At 38.6% G+C, this 20,642-nt stretch overlaps 1 protein-coding gene across 1 annotated transcript; it reads right to left on the bottom strand.

Annotated features, from left to right (window-relative positions):
- Positions 1–310: 310 nt before the first annotated feature.
- LOC121517871 (RING finger protein 223) lies at positions 311–13,940 on the bottom strand. Its single transcript, XM_041799951.1, has 3 exons — positions 13,924–13,940; positions 13,122–13,475; positions 311–1,846 (listed from the first exon to the last, which is right to left on the bottom strand). The coding sequence occupies exon 3, from the start codon at positions 1,770–1,772 to the stop codon at positions 1,098–1,100; it is 675 nt and encodes a 224-aa protein (XP_041655885.1). The 5' UTR covers positions 1,773–1,846; positions 13,122–13,475; positions 13,924–13,940; the 3' UTR covers positions 311–1,097.
- Positions 13,941–20,642: the final 6,702 nt, after the last annotated feature.

Here is a 20,642-nt window from a genome sequence, read left to right as displayed (position 1 = left end):
AAATATTAAACATGCTAGAAACCTGTCGGGCCATTAGCAGCTGATCTGGCTGTGGTCTGTCGTTCGGTCCCCTGAACACTGCATGACAAACGCTGAAAGTTGGCCTGACTTCCAAGTGAGCTGTGCTACTCAGATTATACTTCATCAGCTTGAAATCACACAGTGTGTGCAGGAACTTTAAACGATGCTGCAGAAGTTTTATAGAATGGAGAAAACTCATGATAAGCTGCAATAATGATTTTTATCTTAATGATGAGGCAGCTCTGAACACATGGTAAATCCCAGACACATTATCTGATAACTCTTTTATTAGAGTTCTGTAAACAAAGGCATAAAAAACACACAATCAAATGTACAATACTTAAAAAGTTTGAGTTCTTAGTTGGCACATTGTGATTACATTCTTATCTTTGTTAAAGATCTCTTCTATCACTACAATCTTGACTATTTGTTGTTCTCTAGCCAGCTGGATATTTGCATAGCAAAGTTGGCATGAACCTTCACAAAACGTCATTTGGCAAGCATCTACGTCACGTTCAGCAGGCACTATCAACAAATCAACCCACACATGTTCACTGTGTTCTGATCCTCTGCAATTTCATTTCGACACAAAATTTAATGGAAAACTTTAGTCCTGTTTAAATTTACAGAGGATGATTCAAGTGCAAAAGCGTTTGTGTCACTGATTTTAGGAAAAGTTTGTGGCATTTCATCAATCTTTACAGGCTTGTAGGAATGATCGTGCTGCTATTGCATGGTGTAAGAGGGGATTTATTCCAGTTAAAGCTGCTTTTTTGCAAAATTTGGTGATGATGTGAAAGATTCTAAATGTTTCAATAATTTTGATGCAAAAATTCAGTGAAATGGTTGCAGTCTGTGTTGCTTTCCACCCATAATATTTGGTCCCTGGTGAAGTCTGAAATAGTAAACCACTTCTGAAAGGTGCTAAAGTCCAACATTTTTTGCAGCGCTTGGAGTCAACATTCATGGTTCCATTGCAGGCAACAAAATTTGAAGTGTTGACAGTTATGTGGAGCAACTTTTGTGCAATTATTAGCATAACATCTACAGTTTTTGTGTCAAAATGTCCAGGCCGTTTAATAGCGCGGTCTGATGGTAGTGGTGGTTGGTGTCGGAGTGGGGTTGCCGTGGTTTGACTGCCGTATACACCGCATGCTCCCGGTGGTGAAAACGCATTGCAGAGGCCACAACACGACGACAACAAGCAGCACCATGAGGATGACAAACAGCACCATCCTCTTCCAGTCCGCCAGCCGGTCCAGAATACCCAAAGTCCGAGGCGTCGACTGGACCGGGGTGGACGACTTGCTGGCACCAATGTCAATGCAGACGCAGAAAGCCGAGGGACTATCAGGGGCACTGTCCCTGGTTTTGTAGCAGAGCTTCTCCCCGTCCAGCCATACGGGCTCCTCCTGCTGCTGGTGGCTGGGCAGCTTGCAGAGGACCTCGCGGCTGGTGGTCAAAGCAGGGGGCCCTTCCTCAGGTAGCGTAGTTTGGTGACGGCAGAAGGGGCAGGAGAGGCGAGCGCTGCCGTTGTTGTCCTCCTGGTCGGCCAGGGAGATCGCCATGAGGCGGGAGAGGCACTCCAGGCAGAAAGTGTGGGTGCAGTCCAGCAGTTTGGGCGTCTTGAAGACATTGTCGTAGTTGTTGTAGCAGATGGAGCACTCCGGCTGGCTGGCGATCGATATCTTCTTTTGCAGCTCTCCAGGGTTGTCAACCTGCATGTGCCAGATCTGAGGAGACTGGTCCATCTTCTGGATATCTAAGGCCTCCCCTCTCTTTTTCAAGTCTTCTCTGGACTCTCTGGCCTTTATGTCTGGATTATCTGTAAAAACAAGATGCAGATTAGTTTTTGTAAACCAGATTGTTTCTTGCTACAGTATCGTGAAAACTGTCAGAGCTAGTGCAAACCATTTCCGTCATGCACAGCTGTAATCCCAACAAGCTTTGAGTCAATCTCATACAGAGTTGAACTTTAACTATTTTAACCCTCACGCAGAGCACACATAATATCACAAAGCTGACAGGATTTTGGTCTGTCAATGAGTAATGCAATCACGAGTGTGATGTAGAAACGGTCAAATGTGTTGGGACTTTCTAAATAAAGCAGCAGCATTGGGTACAAGTAAATGAGACGGTTAAATGAGTTCACAAAAGTACAATAAAGGCTTCTGTATGTAGGAATGTAGGCATGACTGATTATTTTATAGGTACACAGAGAGATATGATTAAGGACACACTGTTCTTTAAGGAACATGAGATTTACAATCATGACTTCATGCCCTTAATCAGAGACGCCAGTGTAAACCACTTTAAGACCTTTATCTCAGCCATAATTCATCAAGTATGAATGCTCATCAGGAATTTTAGCATTATGTTAAATGGAAACTCCCCTTTTCCCTTGAGGCAAGTGCTAGAAAATGTAAATGTGAATCCTAGTAAACAGAAGATGTTTTGAATGCTGATGACCTGAGAACAGAGTTAGCTGTAATGTCCTCCCAGTCTCAGTACACTGTGTAACTGATAGCCTAATAAAAGAGACATTGTTATGTTTGGTGTACTGCTGCTGCTTGTTAGGTTTAAAGATCTCTACTGTCCAATATTTTATATCAATGTGGGTGGGAAAAGCTCAAAATGTTTACTAGCTTGCAAGTGATGAAGCAGACTTTGTTAAATCTACTCTAAAAGACTGTAGCGCTGTTCAGCAGCTGTTTATGTCTGCTGCTGCTAACTTCTAAATCTTGAAAACCTTGCCAGAGAATACCTTACTTTAAAAGTCATGTCATATCAAACATGCATGCTAATTTCCATAGAAGCCTTTGTTATTGCTGGCTAAAATGTTAGCATTCAATTTAAGCAGGTTGAAGACAAGCCACAAACAAACTTGAACAAAATGCTAGACACGTTTTAGTAGTCGTTTCAGTCAAACATGCTAACATTTGCAGCTAGTAGCCTTTAATACTAAGCCAGTAGGATAGCATGTTTGCTAACAGGCCCTTGGGGAAAGGTAACTAAAAGCAACATTGTTTTGATTTTAGCTATCTATTCTGGCAGTGATAGGGGGTTAACATTTCTGCTTGATGACTTTCAACAAAGAAGGTGAAAAATTAGCATGTTAGCATGCCATCATGCAGAACTCAGGTAAGTAGATGAAGACAGGTATCCCAACTGTCCTGTATAAGCTGGGATGTCCTAAATTTTGCGCCGAAATTTGTTTGTTCAATAGAGTAGAAACTGGCGTGACTTCTCTGTGATCACTAGATCAGTGGTTCTCAACTGGCAGGTCGGGACCCAAAAGTGGGTCATGGAAAATTGCACCAAATTGTCTCTGTGACTCTATTAAACATGTATGTTTTCCTGTTTCATTGTTTTGTCACATCTTTTGTACTGCCTTTGGCTCAAGCGCAACTATTTTTTGTTGAATACATCTGATTGACAAAACAAATATTAAAAATTGGGTCGCAGTTCTCCTTGAGGAGTTGATGGCGGGTCCCGTGACTCAATCATCTGACACAGCAAGTCTCCCATCATGCACTGATCACGTCAATCAAGTTGCACCTGTCAATCAACACAGCTGTTTCACATCAATGCTACCTGCAGCAGCAGCCACAGGACTAAGGTAAAAGGTAGCTCAAACAAACTTTTTTTACTGCTCTTTATTGAATTTACCTCTTAAATGACAATAAAATGTGTTTAGCTTGTTTGTCAGTAGCCATTAGCCAGAATGAGCTAGAAGAAACAATAATAAAGCTCTCTGAGCATGAATACAGCTAAACATCTCAAATGGAGTTCAGTATGCTAAAACATTAGCAGGCTATGTTTGTTAGCATACCATTAGTAACAGAAAGGTTAAAAGTAGCCAACAAACAGGTCTTTGGAACAAATACTTTACATTTTTTACTCATTTATTTTGGCCATGTCAACCAAATGCTAACAGTTTTGCCTTGGACCTTTAACATAGCAAGCTGAGACATTAGCATGAGTGTTACAAGATAGCGGATAGCTACCAGTGAAAATCTTAAGAACATTTTAAGGCCAGTTTCTACTCTATTGAATTTTGTTAGGCCTACTCTTCCTAGAATAGTTATGAACTGTAGCCATGGCTGGATGCTATATGAGCTAACACACAGGCCTTAGGCCTTTTTTAGTCTGAGTGGCTTTAGGTGAGTCATTGCATGTGGCCTTACCTTAAATATAATAACTGTAGGCTGCTTGGACTTTTTCAGCATGTATGTTTAAAATTGACAACATAATTTAGGAAGCTAACATGAACATTAAAGAATGTTGTGACCTAGTTTGGATTCTGCAGACTTTGCATGACCAAAAACATTCTCTCTTCTGTTTTTTTAACCTCTGTGCTCCCCTTTTTAGGATGATGAGATATTAAATGGGGAAACCTGCCCTTCGGGGTTAAGGGTTAGTCATTAAAGGGTCCTAATGTGAAGGGGGCTGTGTTTAAGGTATGAAGGATGGTCTGACCACAGGTGTTCTCCTCTCCGTGCCCTCGGGGTCGGTCCTGCCCCAAAACTCTCGTCTGCACAAAGTCCCCGCTTGTTCTCCGTCTAATCGCTCCATCTAACCTTGAAATTCCTGCACCGCTAACTCTCGCTCTCTCCTCGTCTCTGCTGAATTCTTACATGCTTTAGAGGGATGAGGACAGATTCTTCTGTATAATTACACCTGTCTTATCAGTTTCAAGATTCCCCTAAGCGCCCATCTCATCTTGATTTCCCTGCTGGAGGAACTAAAATTCAATTATCAGGCAGGCAACTCGCTGGAGCTTCCTCTACTAATATTAATCAATATAAAAATTCACATGCAGTTAGGGTTTATATTTATTTATCCAACTTCAACATCCACAGAGAGCTTAAGGCAGTCTTAACTATGTAAATATGTGCACGCTGCTTGTTTTATATGCATTAATATGAATTAAGTGGGAACAAATCAATAGATGTGAAAGATTGAGATTAGAATGGTGCAGGCTAGATGCATTAAGATTATACTATCTGAGGCCTTATCTGAGGTTATCAAAATAAGATGTGCATATGTTTAGAAAAAAAAATCATACTTAGAATCATAATATATTAGGGCCAACCAAAAAGATTTTTAAAAATGAAGGGAATATGCTCATTTTTAAGCATAAAGTTGATATTTTGGGGGGGTGGAATCCACTTTTTTGAGATTATTAGTTGTTTATTCACAAGAAAACAAAGTCAGAATATTAGTGTTGAAAAAGTTTGACATTTACAAGAAAAGCTTGCAATTTCCAAGTGTAAAAGTCTTAAATTTTGACAACAGAAAACCAAAAATTTCAAGTTTCAAAAATGCAAGCTTGTAAGCAATGGTGGCTGGCGAAGAGATTGGCCTGGAAGCAACTATAACAGTAGTTAAATCAGAACTGGACAAAAACATGCCAATTACCTTTTTGTAAAGTGTTGCCAAAAATAAATGTTCAACTGGACAGGTGCAGCTTCTGATGCTGCCACCCTACTTTTCTACTTTCAGAAACAGAATCAAGTTTCATTGCGGAGCACCTAAACACAAACATGGACTTTGACTTTGTGTTTTGTTGCAAACAAATGGCATAAAAGAGCTGTAAAGATTAAAATGGATATAAACAACAGGGCTTTCACTGTCAAAGAAGTGAATGAAAATGAAATAAAGGCATAAGAGTGATATGGAAATAAAATATAAAGACATAAAACGAGCATGAGGTGAAATGGATGAACTGTGTGCGCACAGGTCTTGTTGTGATTGTAGCACGGCTGCACTGATGCTGCAGAATTTAGCAGTTTCTTACCACAGAGCATCAGCCCTGAGCTAAACATCAACATATTGTCCAGCCCAACTACTACCATGTTCTTTCTCATTTTCCTCAGGAGCTTTATGGTAATTTTGTTTGACTAAAGTGACTTTGTATTTGAACAGACACTAATAACCCACTGTTGAGAGTAGTTTAAGTTTAACTTCAGAGAAGCAGCCACCTTTGGCATATTTAAATCACTGTTATATCTACAATTGTTCATTCACATCTTTAGAGGTTCATATTGGGTTAATCAGTACATACTTCTCATCATTTCTGGGTCAGAGAGATCAAGCTCAAGGTCTTTAAAAGAGAAACTGTTTTCCAAAGCCTGAGGCCATGTTACCTGCAGAACAAGCCCTGAGTAAATAGCGACCTAAACGACAACAGAGCCTGACATTGTCAAAAGTCAACCAGCTGAAAGCAGCTTTGGCAAGAGCTGCAGGCTGTGCTTTGTCGCACCTCTAATGATTCCTTAGACAGTCAACATAGTGGCAGGTTATAAAGGAAATATGATAAAACATAGTGCAATAAAAGAAGAGCTGGATGCATTTACAGTCTCTTTGTTTGAGCTTTTTATCAGGTTATATTAAAATCACTTAATCTGCACACCTGCTGAGCTCAGTGCTCGATCTAACCTCCATTGTGTGAGGTCTAAATTCATCCAGTTCATCTCTATTTCTGATTTTAAAGCACCATTATCAGTCTGAACTAACGGTTCACATTTTTGTATCTGCTGGTTGGTCAGGAGGAATGCACAAGCACATTCCACTGTTGCCTATTTAAAGCCACGTCAATCTTTGTTCACAAAGCAGAAAATTGGCTGTTTTTGTCTTCACCTGCACTAAAATTATATGTAATACATTCAGTAGTTTTCTGATAATGAAGGAAAAGTTGTACTGGAAGTCATTCTTAGTCTGACAAATAAAAAAGAGCTTTAATGGAGTTTATTATAACGTTAAAATTTATAAATGTAACCATGAGGTCAGGGTGGTACTTTTCTCTCTTTTGCTTATTTTGGTCTGTTTTTTTTCATTAGCAATTAACACTGATTCTAACAATTGAGTTAACAGGTGAAACTGATATGTTTAGAGTTTGCGCTGTTACCATGGCGTCCAAGAGAAGAAGCCGTAGCTAATGTGACTCCACCTGTTGCTCTGTGGGTTTTCTTTTTCACACCCCTGCTTTGACATTTTAGCCGTTATCATCTTAGTTTTTGAGCCAGAATACAAACAGGTTTAGGATTTATATTTCAACAGCTCCATCCTGTTCAAACAGCTCATGACAGCATAAAGAACATCCTGGTCCATCACTCTTTCCAAGTTTAACATTTCAAACCAAACACTATTTTTCAACACAACATCCTGCTGTATCAATAGTCGACTGTTTTTCTTATGTACCTCTGCACAGTTGTTTAATTTAAGTTTGAGTGGTCCTTTTCTCACAGAACTCCATTCATAGTGTCACGTGACCACACAGGCCTTGAGGGCAAAAAGAGTTTAGGACATAGGCATCTGACATCAACTTCTATATGGCACTGATGCATTGGTATTTGACTCTCTGTCTTCAAAGCAGTGCATGTTTATGTCGCCTGATAACTGTAGAGAAACTGAGGTATTAATTTAAACCGTTTATCCACTTTGGATGCTTAAGCAGCACCTGAGATGGGATTTAAATCACTAAAGTTGGAAAATTCTGAGCTAAACTTTGCTACAGCAATGTTTTTATATTCTGGTACGTCTACAGTAGAAGATTTTTTTTTTTCTTAAAGCATGCCAGGATGATAGTCTACAAAAGTAAGGACAGTTTAATTGGGTTTTGGGTGAATTAAGCTGCTGTTTGTAAAGTTATGTTGAAGATATTCACACTTGTACTAATTCATAAAATTGTATTGTGGTCTATGTATTCATTGAATCGTTGTACTGTAAACTACTGTACTTTTTATGTTGCTGATTGTTGTACATCTTATGAACTATGTTTACTCAAAGGCCCAACAAAGGACAAGAGTTGGACATTAGCAGCTTCATGCTCTGTCAGGGGTCATCAACTCCATTTTCACAAGGGCCAGCTTTTTCTTGACCTATGCTGTGGGGGACAGATACTGAAATAAACTGAAATACAATCTTCTTCTTAAAAATATTCTTGTAAAAATATAATTTCCTTCCAAAATAAATGGAACTTTAAGCTTTTAACAATGACACCAGCCCCTATCACCTATACTGCAGCCAGCCACAAGGGGGCGATTGAGATATTTTATCTACATATTTCTGGAGCCCTCTTGATGTCTGACACTGACTTTGATGCTAGTATGCTGTGTTGTGATTGGCCAAAAACACGTGCAGGAAACAGCTCTGAACATTCTCAGAAGAGGGAATTTACGCTCTCAAAGAGCCTCATGTGGAAAATTATTGCAAAAAACAAACTTTACTCAGGATGATAATAAGTATGTGTTAACCATGTGTGATTCTTGTCTGATAAGCCACTAAGTTGAAGATTTTCTTCAGACTTCAAGAAAAAAAGTTAAATAATGGCATGACATATTTTTGCCCTCTCAAATTTTCTGAATTTAATAATCCTCTGGGGGCCAGATTGGAAACTGTGGGGGGCCTGATGTGGCCCCCAGGCCTCCAGTTGATTATCACTGCTCTATGATGAAACTATGTTAAAGTGCATCGTCCTGATTACATAAAAATAAATTCAAAATTCATCAGTTACTAGCTTACATTAGCTAGTTCGTGTTTCTTGACAGTCATATCAGGGTCACTGTCAGCGGTCGGTCAGTGTTCTGGGGCTGTGGTGTTAGAAGACAGTCATGTTTTGAGCAAGCCGAGACAAAATCTGAGCTCAGGATTAGAAGTCTGTTTAGTGCTACCGTCTACAGTAACCTGCAGACTAACAGCATTAATCTGCTTCTTGTTCTTGTTTGTGATTGCTTCTGTAAATGTATAACCCAGGCTCGTTTTCTTATCAGGTGGTGTCCCCAGCTGAACAACGACTTTCTTTCATTATAAAAATAAGCAATAAAACACGTAGATGGCCACCGAGCTACCACTACTTTGGGGCAGCTCCATGAAGTCACGTGAAAGCCATTCAAACACTATTCTGCTCACAAGTTGATTTGCCCCCTACTGGCCATTAGAAATAATGCAAATTCAGGCACTGGCTTTGCATTTGTAAACAAGACACTCATCCTGTTCTTATACTAAGTCTATGGTGGCTGATGGTAGCTCATTTATCAAACATTTGCTTGATTTGCTTCTACTTCTACTTCATATTTGAATGGTAAAGTAAATGTAGCATGAAGCTCTTCAGAAAATAGCTGTGTGGCCTCCTTAGAGGCAGATTTACAAGGTCATATGAGTTCTCATCTTTGAAAATGAACCAGAAAAAACTCAGAATACGATGAAGGAAAGGCTGGAACTAGAAAAGGATGGTGGATAAATAATAGGAAAAGGATTTTTGTAGGTAAAATCAAGTTTAACTAAGATATCTGTCATTAGAAATGGAGTTTAAGGTACTTCTGCATTAACTTCCCTTTTGTACAGAAGCCCTAAGAGGACATACACTGATACACTTGATTTCACTTTATTTTCCTGTGAAAACAAACATTTTAGTTGCATTTCTTTTGAGATCCCCATTGATTGTTCTTGTTATTTTTGGTGGGATAACATTTTTTCCAGCAACAACTAAATTCTTGATTTTGAAAATGACAAAACTTAAGTCCTAATCATGAAAAAGCAAGCATTGCCGTCCCAGAATAATGACTCAAGATCTTGAAGAAACACCCAAACTTTACTTGTTGCTGCAAAACTTTAAAAATATGGGTGCATGTCCTCTTAGGGCCTCCGTACTTTCAAACCTAAAGGCTAAACCTTGTCATTTATACAGACATTGATGGCTAATATGCTTTGGCTCATGTTACAACTTAAGCCTTTTCTTTACTAGAGCTATACAATCTTATATTTCAGGTCATTTTCCTTGTATGTGCTTTTTCTATGGTTATGTAGCTCTGCAGCCAGAAAAACTGCCCAGATTCATGGTGGAGCCAGTGTTTAGGGGCCAAACTGAAGGGTCATATAATGTATACCGCATATAGAGTCAAACATTAACTCAGACTGAGTCGTTGCCCAGAATACAAACTTCAAACACGGGGGCGGCCCTTTAATTATCTCTATAGGTTTTTCTACGTTGAGCTGCTTTTATGATCCTTTATCTGCCTCTGTTGATCATGTTTTTTTAGCTGGCCTACTGACCCACTAATATACAAATCAGCCTGTTTGTGTCACGAGACCTGTTTTGTTTTTTAGTCAAATTTGTCTGTAGCCACCGTACTGTTGTTGTTTTTTAGCCTCCTTTTGTCTCGTGCTAAGCCGTGTGTGCTTTCAGCTGCATGTGTGGTTAAACCCTTCGTCCCCAATGCTGCCCTACCTGTTCTCAGCCTGAAAAGTCAATGAAACTTGATCTACCTGCTGTTTGAGGAGAGAGGGGGGGCTGCAGACGGTTTAACTGAACGTGAGCATGAGGAGAGAGATAGGAGATGTGCAAACAGGCGATGCAGGAAGCAGTAGGGCTGGGAAATATGCTGAGTTTGTGACATACAGGATTTAGTTTGGATTAGATAAAGAGAGGAGAACATCCTTTATGTTGATGCTAGGCAATGAAAATATCACTTACAGTAAGAACCACTGATGAAAACAAGCTTACTAAAGTCTAAATCATAATTTTAATTTCATTTATATCTCAGTATAAATCAAAAGTTGTTGATGCATTTTTGATATCACTGCAGTAAAGTAGAGGCACTCAACATCCAGTATTGGTTAACTTGCTTTGAATGACCAAAAATTGCAGGCAAACTTCTGCACACTGTCTAAATTGCACAAATGAATACATGTTGGAGAAAGAGGAAAGAGTGGGGAAGTTGTAAGGAGCATATGTGTGCGATTTAAACATTGCTCTCCCTCTTACGGTTGAATATGACCAACGGTCATTAAATTCCTGCTCTTTTAGATACCACTGATCGATCATTTTAAATGCATAAGAGCATAGTGGCATTTCCAGCCCCCAGTTTTAATTCACATTTTCAATTTGCACATAAAAACCTGACCAAATCCACTGCAAACTCAGAGGGAAACTTGGAAAACTGCAAAAAAGTTCTGGCACCTGTGAGATAGAAAACTTGGATGACCAGAGAGGTGTGACTTTTTGCCGTAGAGGCACATTTGGCTGATAATTAATGGCTTACCTGGATCTGGGATGTTTCTAGAACTCTTCTAAGAGCTTGTAGGTTTTTAAAACTCTCCGTTCCTCAGATAAAACTGGGCTATCCTTTGTTCTTGCTTCGCAGGTATTAGAGATGGGAATTCTGACTCTGGGATTGTTTGGCTCATCTCAGCAGAAGAGTCGCTGTAGACACCAGACCTGCTAGGGTGTCAGATCTCAGCGTCCTGCATCTTTTAGTGGCGTATTTTTGTTATACATTGGTAGATGACGTGGCTCACCGGAGAGGTTAGGGATGCGAGTTTTTGCAGATTTTTTGTGGTTTTTGATTTAATGTCAACTTTTAGTATGTAGCATGCACAGTTATCTAAGTTAAACTCCTTGTTTACTTCAGCATAGTTAGTTGATTAAGCTGATTCTATTTGGAGTAAAAAGAACTACTTAAATATAAATACACAGCATATTTTTGTGTGCAATATAGTGTTATTTTGATAGCAATACTAACTGATTACCAACTACAAAACCAGCTATGACATCAACATGATGATAAAATCAACTCGATAATACTTATAGATGTATATTAATAATGGTTTTGACATTTTATGCCTTTATTTATAGAGAAGGACAGTGGATAGAGGCGGAACCAGGATGAGAGAGCGCCACATGCTGGACTTCAACCCGGGTCACCCACAGACACGGGGCGCGCCCTAACCACTTGGCCATCTGTGCCTTATGTTAAGGTATTTGCAAATGAAAATTTCAAATTATTTCCTCAAACTATCAGATGTACAGTCACATTATCATTCTAATGTACAGCTAGTTATATTGAATAACATCACTAGTAGATGGAAGACCCAGAGCAAATTTATGACCTGCACTGACCCTTTTGGTTCCTACATGGCTGCACCCCCAAGTTCAAGTCTGTGGTCCCTTCACCACATGTCATCCCCCATTCTTTCATCCCTGTTTCCAGCTCTATCCACTGTCCTATCTCTCTCTAATAGAGAAATACAACAAATGCCCCAAGATTACTCTTAAATAAAAAAAAAAATCACATAATTATTTACTAAATTATCCTGTCTTCCCAAAAAGTCTTGCAGACCAGTTGAACCCTGCTTACTGGCCAGGCCATTTGACCCCGCTGATATGAAACATTAATGCTACACCATCATGCATGAGCCCTTAGAGTGTAGCATATCTGTGGTAGAGCAGTGAGGAAATATCCTCTCTTAATTCTGTCTTTCAAATAATAACCTGAAGAAAACAATGGAAACGCTCTTAAACAGGAAACAGATTTCATATAAAAGAGTCGGCTCTTTGAGCCTGCTCGTTTTTGAACAACACATCAGTTCAAGACATCAGGATCTTTGCAGGGCAATGTTGAGCCGTCTTCCTCTGCAGGATCTTTTGTTTTTTTATGTATGTGAAGTGCAACCTTAAATGTAGAAGAAAACCCTTCTTTTGTGCACCACTCTTTAAAGTAGTTGAGATTTCTATCATTGTGAAACAGATTATATTTACAAGTACAGTTTGTCTTCAATTATTGGTCATAAAAAAATAAAAATGACCCAATATTGGGTGTCTGTCATCATAAATGTTCAAAGTTCCTGGATTGTGAAAAACATTTGTTATTTCTCAACCGACGATAATATGGAGCTTTATTGTGTTATGCCATTCAGCTAATACATAAAATTATGATTTATGCTCTTTATTGCCCAGCCCTAGGAAGCAGTGAGGCATTTGGGAGGGCTGACTAAAAAAGCTCATAACATTTGACCACTGACTCGTGCAGCTGTTCATTGATTTCTCTGAAGCACGTGCTCTTTTAAGCTACTTTAAAACTCAGTCAAATGTATACAACAGCATCTATAACGCTTTAATCCTGCAGTTTAAGACCAAGTTTTCCTTTGTATTTGATGTGAGGTTAATCTCTGAATTCCCAGGACTGAAGATCCTTAAAGATCTTCTCTTTAAAATACAAAAGCAGTTTTTGTGAAAATGGCTTTAAATTTTAAACCAAAACCTTTTAAAAGAAAGCACAAAAAGTTGGAGGCAAAATTTAAGCAAAGGTTAAATTTACCTGTTGACTGACGAAGATGTGAGATGATCCTCTCTTTATCCCTCTGCTCACTCCTCTTTCACTCCAAAATGCATTTTTCTGCAGTCAAACTGAGATCCCAGCAGAGGAGAGTTTAAGGTTTTCTATGAAGTCCTGTCCTCCTCCTGGCCGTCCTCTGTCTGACTCACAGGTGTGCTTTTAGTTGTGAATGTGTTGGTGGGTGTGTGCTCCTGGATCAGCTTTGTCAATGTCAGCTCTGGATCCTCCTTCCTCCTCTGTGTCTGCTGGCCTGTATCATCTGCCCTGCTCTGTCAGCCCTCTTTTTAGCACTTTATGCAAATGCGGTTGGAGAGTGACTCGGCCTTGAGGTGGTGTCTGGAGGTGGAGAGGAGGGGGAGGGAAACTTCAGAGAGAGTAATACACGTTCTTACCCTCGCACTTCTTTCTGTCTCTCTTTCTGTGTTGATATCTCTTTCATCTTTGGCTCTTTCTTACAAAAACACTCTGACTAAATGCAAATCTCCCTTAGCTCCATCCAGCACACCTTCTACTATCAGACACATTCCCTTTCTTTATAACAATTTCCCACTCTTATAACTCCACAGGCTGCACCTTTTTGACTCAGACTGAAGCCACACAAACAAAGTGAGTCACCATTGTGCTGTAACGCTCTCGCTCTGGACATTAAACAGAACTAGAGCGCTTTTGCAACATCCAGCGAGCCTGAAGACAAACTTTGCACATAAAGAGTCATTTCCATGTAGACAGTGATAAGCTAACAGGTGGTTTTGCAGCTCTATATTCTCACTGGAGCACCACTAACCTGTTGGTCCACTTCCTGACACGGTTAGCATGATATATTAGCACTTGAGCCGTGACTGCTCCCACACAATGAATACACTGTGGTTACTCTGTAATGCTTCAGCTATTTCAGGAGGAAATGTTTCTTATTATGAAATATAAAGATTATGTCAGCTTTATAAAACTATGAAGTAATTCACACCCAGCAGGTTTATATGCACAGTTAAAACTACAGTAGGTAAATTTCCCTGCCAGGGAGCTTCCACTCAAAACATTAACAAAAGATGAGGAGTAGAGATGCATCAATCTGCTCCACCCACCTCTAATGCCTACATGCTGTTTTAGATTGAGGACTTCATTTAATAAAAGCAGAAATCTATAGGTTATATTTAAACACCAAGATGGCAGGGCCACTTTAATATACACTCACCACTTTATTAGGTACACCTCCCTAGTTGGGAGGGTTGGACTCCTTTGCCTTCAGAGCTGCCTCAGTTCTTTGTGCCTCAGTTTCAACAAGGTGTTGGAAACATTCCTCAGAGATTTTGGTCCATATTGACATGATAGCATCACATAGTTGCTGCAGATTTGTTGGCTGCACATCTATGACGTGAATCTCCTGTTCCCCCACATCCCAAAGGTGCTCTATTGGATTGAGATCTGGTGACAGTGGAGCCCATTGGAGTACAGAGTTCAAGGAACCAGTTTGAGATTATTTTAGCTTTGGTACATTATCCTAGCCATCAGAAGATGGGTACACTGTGGTCATACAGAGATGGGCGTGGTCAGCAACAGTACTGAGGTAGGGTGTGGAGTTTAAACTATGCTCAGTTGGTACTAAGGGGCCCAAAGAGTCCCAAGAAAACATCCCCCAACCCATTACACCACCACCAGCCTGAACCGTTAAAATAAGGCAGGATGGATCCATGCTGTCATGTTGTTTACACCAAATTCTGACCCTACCATCTGAATGTCGTAGTTGAAATCTAGACCCATCAGACCGGGCTACATTTTTCCAATCTTCTGTTGTCCAATTTTGCTGAGCTTGTGTGATTTGGGAGTGGCATCCAGTGTGGTCATCTCCTGCTGTAGTCCATCTGCTTCAAGGTTCGACGTGTTGTGGATTCAGAGATGGTATTCTGCATACCTTGGTTGTAACGTGGTTATTATTGAGCCTCTGTTGCCTTTCTATCATCTTGAACCAGCCTGCCCATTCTCCTCTTATATCAACAAGGTCTTGTCGATCACACAACTGCCACTCACTGGATATTTTCCCCTTTTCTGACCATTCTCTGTAAACTCTGGAGATGGTTGTGCATGGAAAATCCCAGTGGATAAGCAGTTTTTGAAATACTCAAACCAGCCCATCTGGTGCTATAACCATGCCACTTTCAAAGTCACTTAAATCCCCATTCTTCCCCATTCTGACACTCGGTTTGACTTTCAGCAAGTCGTCCTGACCACAAGCAATTAAACAGGTGTGTCTAATAAAGTGGCTGGAGTGTATATCAGAGCAAAATCCAAGCCATGAGGTCAAAGGAACTGCCTGCAGAGCTCGGGGACAGGATTGTTGAAGGCACAGATCTGGGGAAGGCAAAACAGTTCTGCTTTACTGAAGGTTTCCAAGAGCACAGCAGCCTCCATAATTCTTAAATGGAAGAAGTTTGGCACAACCAGGACTCTCCAAAGAGCTGGTCAACCAGGCAAAGTAAGCCATTGGGGTAAAAAGGCCTTGGTGAGGAAGGTGGTCACTCTTACCAAGCTCTAGAAATCCTCCAACCATCCCTTATCCTTCCACAAGACTTAACATCACTCAAAAAATCCTTTAAATAAGAGGTGGCAAGTCCTGTTTGCTGTCTCAGTTTATTTAGTAAATGTTTATTCAGTTCTTTGCAAACTGGACGTGGGGATTATACTTTTAAATCCAGTAAATTAAGAAGTTTTAATGACAAGTAGTGATAGTAGCTGTTGATGTTTGTTAACACGGGAAATCAGATGAGAACCCCAAACCCAAACAGCAGCAGACGGGAAAATGGTTCTGATATAGTCTTCAAACTTCTGGAGGAATTTGACCTTTGATGGTCTAAACTGAAGTTCACAAGGGACGATTTACATGACAGCTTAACTAAACTGAAATAATTATAGAGAAGCCCCCTGGAGATGAAAGTTATGAGACAAAATAAGAAAGAAAAGTCGTGTTTCAGAAGTGACTCTTAACATCCCTCTTGGTTACACCTGTTGCACAAAATGTCCACTAGTTTCTCAATTTTTAACACCAAATGTCAAATTAATGAAATATTTGATTAAAATAACAGTGAAAAAGATGAGCTTTGATTTTAAATGAAACCCTCCTGTTATCCAGGAGTTATTGACTAAATGGTGTTATCACTACAAGCAGCATTATTCTTAAACTAGAAAAAAATACCTTCAAAAACCAAATACAACAAAATATCTGATCCTGGAATAATAAATAACATAATTATAAAAGAGGTTCAGAGGTTTTGTGGTCAAACATTTACATTTTTTTAGAGTAAGTTGTGTCTAAATCCCTTGGGGCTGTTTAAAAATCCACTGAGCCAAACTGCCGGTCCTTTAAATGTTTATTTCAGTTAAAGTTTCATCCTTCTGTTTGTATCCTGCTATCTCCAGATATCAGATTAGATAATCTTAATTGATCCTCAGAGGGAAATTCTACAGTTATGTTACAGCTCCTGTCAGTTCCTTGAAGCTGTAAAAGAAAGTCTGAGTCATTGTTAATAAATAATCAACTCAAACTATCTGATGCAAGATTTTTTTTTTCCTTTATCCCCTTTAAGAGTGATACAGCAGTTTCCTCAGAAGCCAGTTTTATACCAATGTGTTCAAAATAACAAAAACAAATCAGAAATAGGCAAATATTTTCCTTCTACTGTGGTGGAAGGGTTTTTAGTTTCTTTATCTAATTAAAAGATTTGAATTCTGTCATAATTTAAACTACATGAAATACGTGCAAACTATAATTCACGTGTCTGTGTGTGCAGAAACACATGCACCTGTTTACAATCCACATTTTATAATATTCTCACTCTCATTTCCCTTTTTATTGTTTAAACATGAACAACAGATTGGAATTTCAAAATAAAATGTCATGATTTGAAAGCACTTTCATTTCAAACTCATAAGTACGGCATTCATCATTTCTTTAGAGTCTCGTTTGAAAAATAAATGTTTTTAGTAAGTAAAAATCTTAATTTATTGATTTGATGCAGAATTTGGGATTATCAACACAAAGTCTCTTTTTTTTTTTCAAATCAAATTCTCTAGAAACTTTTAAGTGGACTGGACTTTAAAGATCAAAACTCAGTTATCCAAGATAAAGTTAGAATCTCTTGTGTAAAGTTGATTTTCAAAATAAAAGTCTTATACATTTAGAGTACAATCCTCACAATTGCAAAAATAACCATTTTGTTTTAATTATGTCTTAATTACATGAAAGTAATTTCTTTACATTCTTGTTTGATTAAATTTGATTTTCAAAGTAAAAGTCTCAATATCTTAATAAACTATTGAGATTATTTTAAATAGAATGCATTTTGTACAAATTAAAAAAATGCAGTGTTTAGAAGTTCCTTTGGATCTCTCAGGTTGAATGGATTTCAAAATAAATGTCTAATTTTAAAATTCAGCATTTTGGAACCCTGAACGTTAGTTGATCTTTGAAAAAACAAGCTTCAGTCGTTCCAAATAGTGTCTCTAAGGTAAAGTGGATTTTCAAAATTAAAGCCCATAACTTTAAAAGGAGATCCTTATTATCTCTCAAGTTGACTGCTTGTTCAGAATAAAGACCATTTAAATATCCAAGTCATTTATTCAGAATATTGTTGAAGTAGAACTGATTTTCAAAATATGATAAACTTAACTGACAAATCTTCTAAGAAGTAGTGATTTTTACCTCTCAAGTACACTGAATGTCAAAATAAAAGTCTTTTTCCCCCAAACTGAATTCTTGAGAACTTCTTGAGCTAAATAAGAGTTTCATTTGAAAGATGGATTTTCAAAATAAAAGCCATATTCATTTGAAAGCAAGTTCCTACCAATCCTGTAACTTGACTGGATTTCCAGAATCAACAGAACTGATTTTCAAATTAAAAAGCTTAAACCTCTGTTACTTAAACCCTTTAGACTGTTTGAAGTAGCTATAATAGAGTTCAAAAATTCAGTGTCACAATCATGTAAAAGTAAGATCCTTTAAATCTCCTTAGCTAAATGGCTTTTCAAAATAAAAGTCATTTTAAATTAATTTCTAAGAATCCTTCACTTTTTAAAAAGCTTTACTTTTCAAACTACAGTCTTCAGAGTTTCAAAGGAAAAGTTGTTTTCCAAATTAAGGCCTCATTCATTGAAAGTTAGTTCCAAACAATCTTATGATTTAGATGGATTTTCAAAATAAAAGCCTCAATCATTTTATAGTCAATTCTTGACAATTTTGTTTAAGCAGAATTGATTTTCCAACTCAGACATGAATCTCTTGAGTTGTAAGTTCCTTTGAATCCATCTTAACCGCACTTTGCAAAATAAAAGCCTGGATAATTTTATAGTCAATTCTATATGTTGAGGTAGAATTGATTTTCAAGAGTAAATATCAAATAATCAAATTAGAAGTTCCTTTAAATCCATCTTAATTGCACAGGATTTTCAAAATAAAAGCTGCAATAATTTCAAAGTAAGTTACTTTGATTCTCTTTTGTACACAAGATTTTTGGAAGTGAAGCCTTCATTACCTCTGAGTATAATTTCTTTGGATATCTCTTAGGGTTTGCTAGATTTTAAAAATAGAAAGATTAAGTGCGCCGGTTTTCAAAATTAAAGCCTCCGTCATTTCAAAGCAAGGTCCTGGGAACATCTGCAGTGGACTGGATTTTTAAAAATAAGACTTTCCACTAACAGCTGAAGATGAGACTAATATTTCAGTAGGACTTCTGAGGAAACCCTGCCTCCCTGCGGTGCTCGCTCATGTTTAGTGATCCAACCAGATGCAGGCACCTGTAAAATTGTCTCCATAAATTTTCTGGTTTATTACATGAAGTCCAATAATTCCCAGCTATGAGTCGTGACCTCAGCTGACAGAAAAGCTTTTAAAAACCCGTCTCATTTCCTTCAAATGAACACTTTAAGGATATTTAGAATCATTTTTCAATCTTTAATCCAGGAAATGGAGATTAAAAATAACAAACATCCTCCAGGAAAAGGCTCCCACTCATTACCAGGACTTGAGCGATGGGTGTGAGAGTTTTTATTTGATTACTCATTGGATTTGATGGTAATGACTAATAGCTACAGGCCATTAGCACCAGCATGTCTGTGCAATAACTGACCGAGTTATTCAGTAACCCAAACACAAATACTGCCATATCATATCAGCAGAGTCATTTATTGGGATGTGAGTGCTTCGAGGAAGGAGCAGGAGCAAATCAATCCCTGTTTTATTCCTCTGACTGGAATCCATGAAGGTGGTGTTATTATAAACATGTCACAGATTTAGAGGGTGTCAGGGTGGGAGAGATCAGCTACGGTAAGTTACCCTGCAGGGAGGAGGGAGGGAGGGTGAGGCTGCTGATGAGGCTGAGGAGGGAAACACGTGAGCGGGGAGGCTGTGTGAAGGCCGGCTGTAAAAGTGACACAATGTTTGCTTTTGTTCCTTCGGCCCCGACTACACAGCAAAGATCACTTCTACCTCTCACACCAAGTCACATAGGGTTAAATCTGTGCTCTGACATTTTGGTTCAAGGTGAAAGTTTCAGTCTAGTTTACAACAGTCTAATGTCTTTATAATATAATAAACAAAAAGGGAATAAAGGTCAGTAGAATCCACCTCTTATTGGAGGTTTGTTGATTGATCACATTTTAAGATCACTAATAAATTCAAAAACAGAAATTTAGTTTGACTATGCTTTTGAACTGTGGCTGTAAGAAAAGACAGATGTTTATGCTTCTTTATTTGTTTATGCAAAAGAAGTAAAAGTCATGTGACTGTAGATGTGCATGATAAGAGGAGGAAGCATCTCCTGCAGCCACTGGGCTCCATCAACCCCAATAAATAAATAAATAAATAAATAAATAACAGTATCAGACAATTTTTAATGAGCACAGCAAGCATTTTATCGGCCTGTGTATTTAGGTCAGCCTTGTTGTTACTGTCTGTTTAGGCTTGCAGGAGTTAAATCACTGAAACAAACTAATCAGCCAGTTCTCAGGCTGCCTTAAAATTTTAAGTTGACTGGACTTGAAATGATGAGATAGCTTTGTATATTTATTCAAAACGAAAAGCCGTCCTCCTCCAGCTTGCTTCCTGTCTTACCTGCTGAGCCAGAGAACTCATAAATGTGAGGTATTAGGAATAACCTCTGCCCTACATAGTCACCTCACTTATTGTAGCTCTTGGGATCCACGATCGCGCCGGCGTGATTTCGTCATACGCTACTTTGTCACATGACATCATGAAACATGTCACATTTTGCCTTGCAATCACTTTGTTTGGAAAGCATGATCTTTAAGCTTTCTTCCAGGTTTATTTGATGCCAATATGCCAAGAAAAATAGGAAATATGATCATTTTAATTTGATATAAGAATTAATGTCACACACAGGGGACAGTGGACCATGCTGTAAAGGAACGGCACTGGTATTTTTCATAATTTCAGCATATTTTAATTTCTTTTAAAAAGTGACAATATTGTTTTAAATAACGTATTTTAAATTCTTT

The sequence above is a fragment of the Cheilinus undulatus genome, linkage group 11, assembly GCF_018320785.1.
Source record: "Cheilinus undulatus linkage group 11, ASM1832078v1, whole genome shotgun sequence".
NCBI lineage: Eukaryota > Metazoa > Chordata > Actinopteri > Labriformes > Labridae > Cheilinus > Cheilinus undulatus.
Note: the sequence above shows the minus strand (reverse complement) of the source record. Positions and strands in the feature narration are given on the sequence as shown.

What these genes read in the sequence shown, in the direction of transcription:
- LOC121517871 (XM_041799951.1), bottom strand. Translation starts at nt 1,772, where the DNA reads ATGGACCAGTCTCCTCAGATCTGGCACATGCAGGTTGACAACCCTGGA.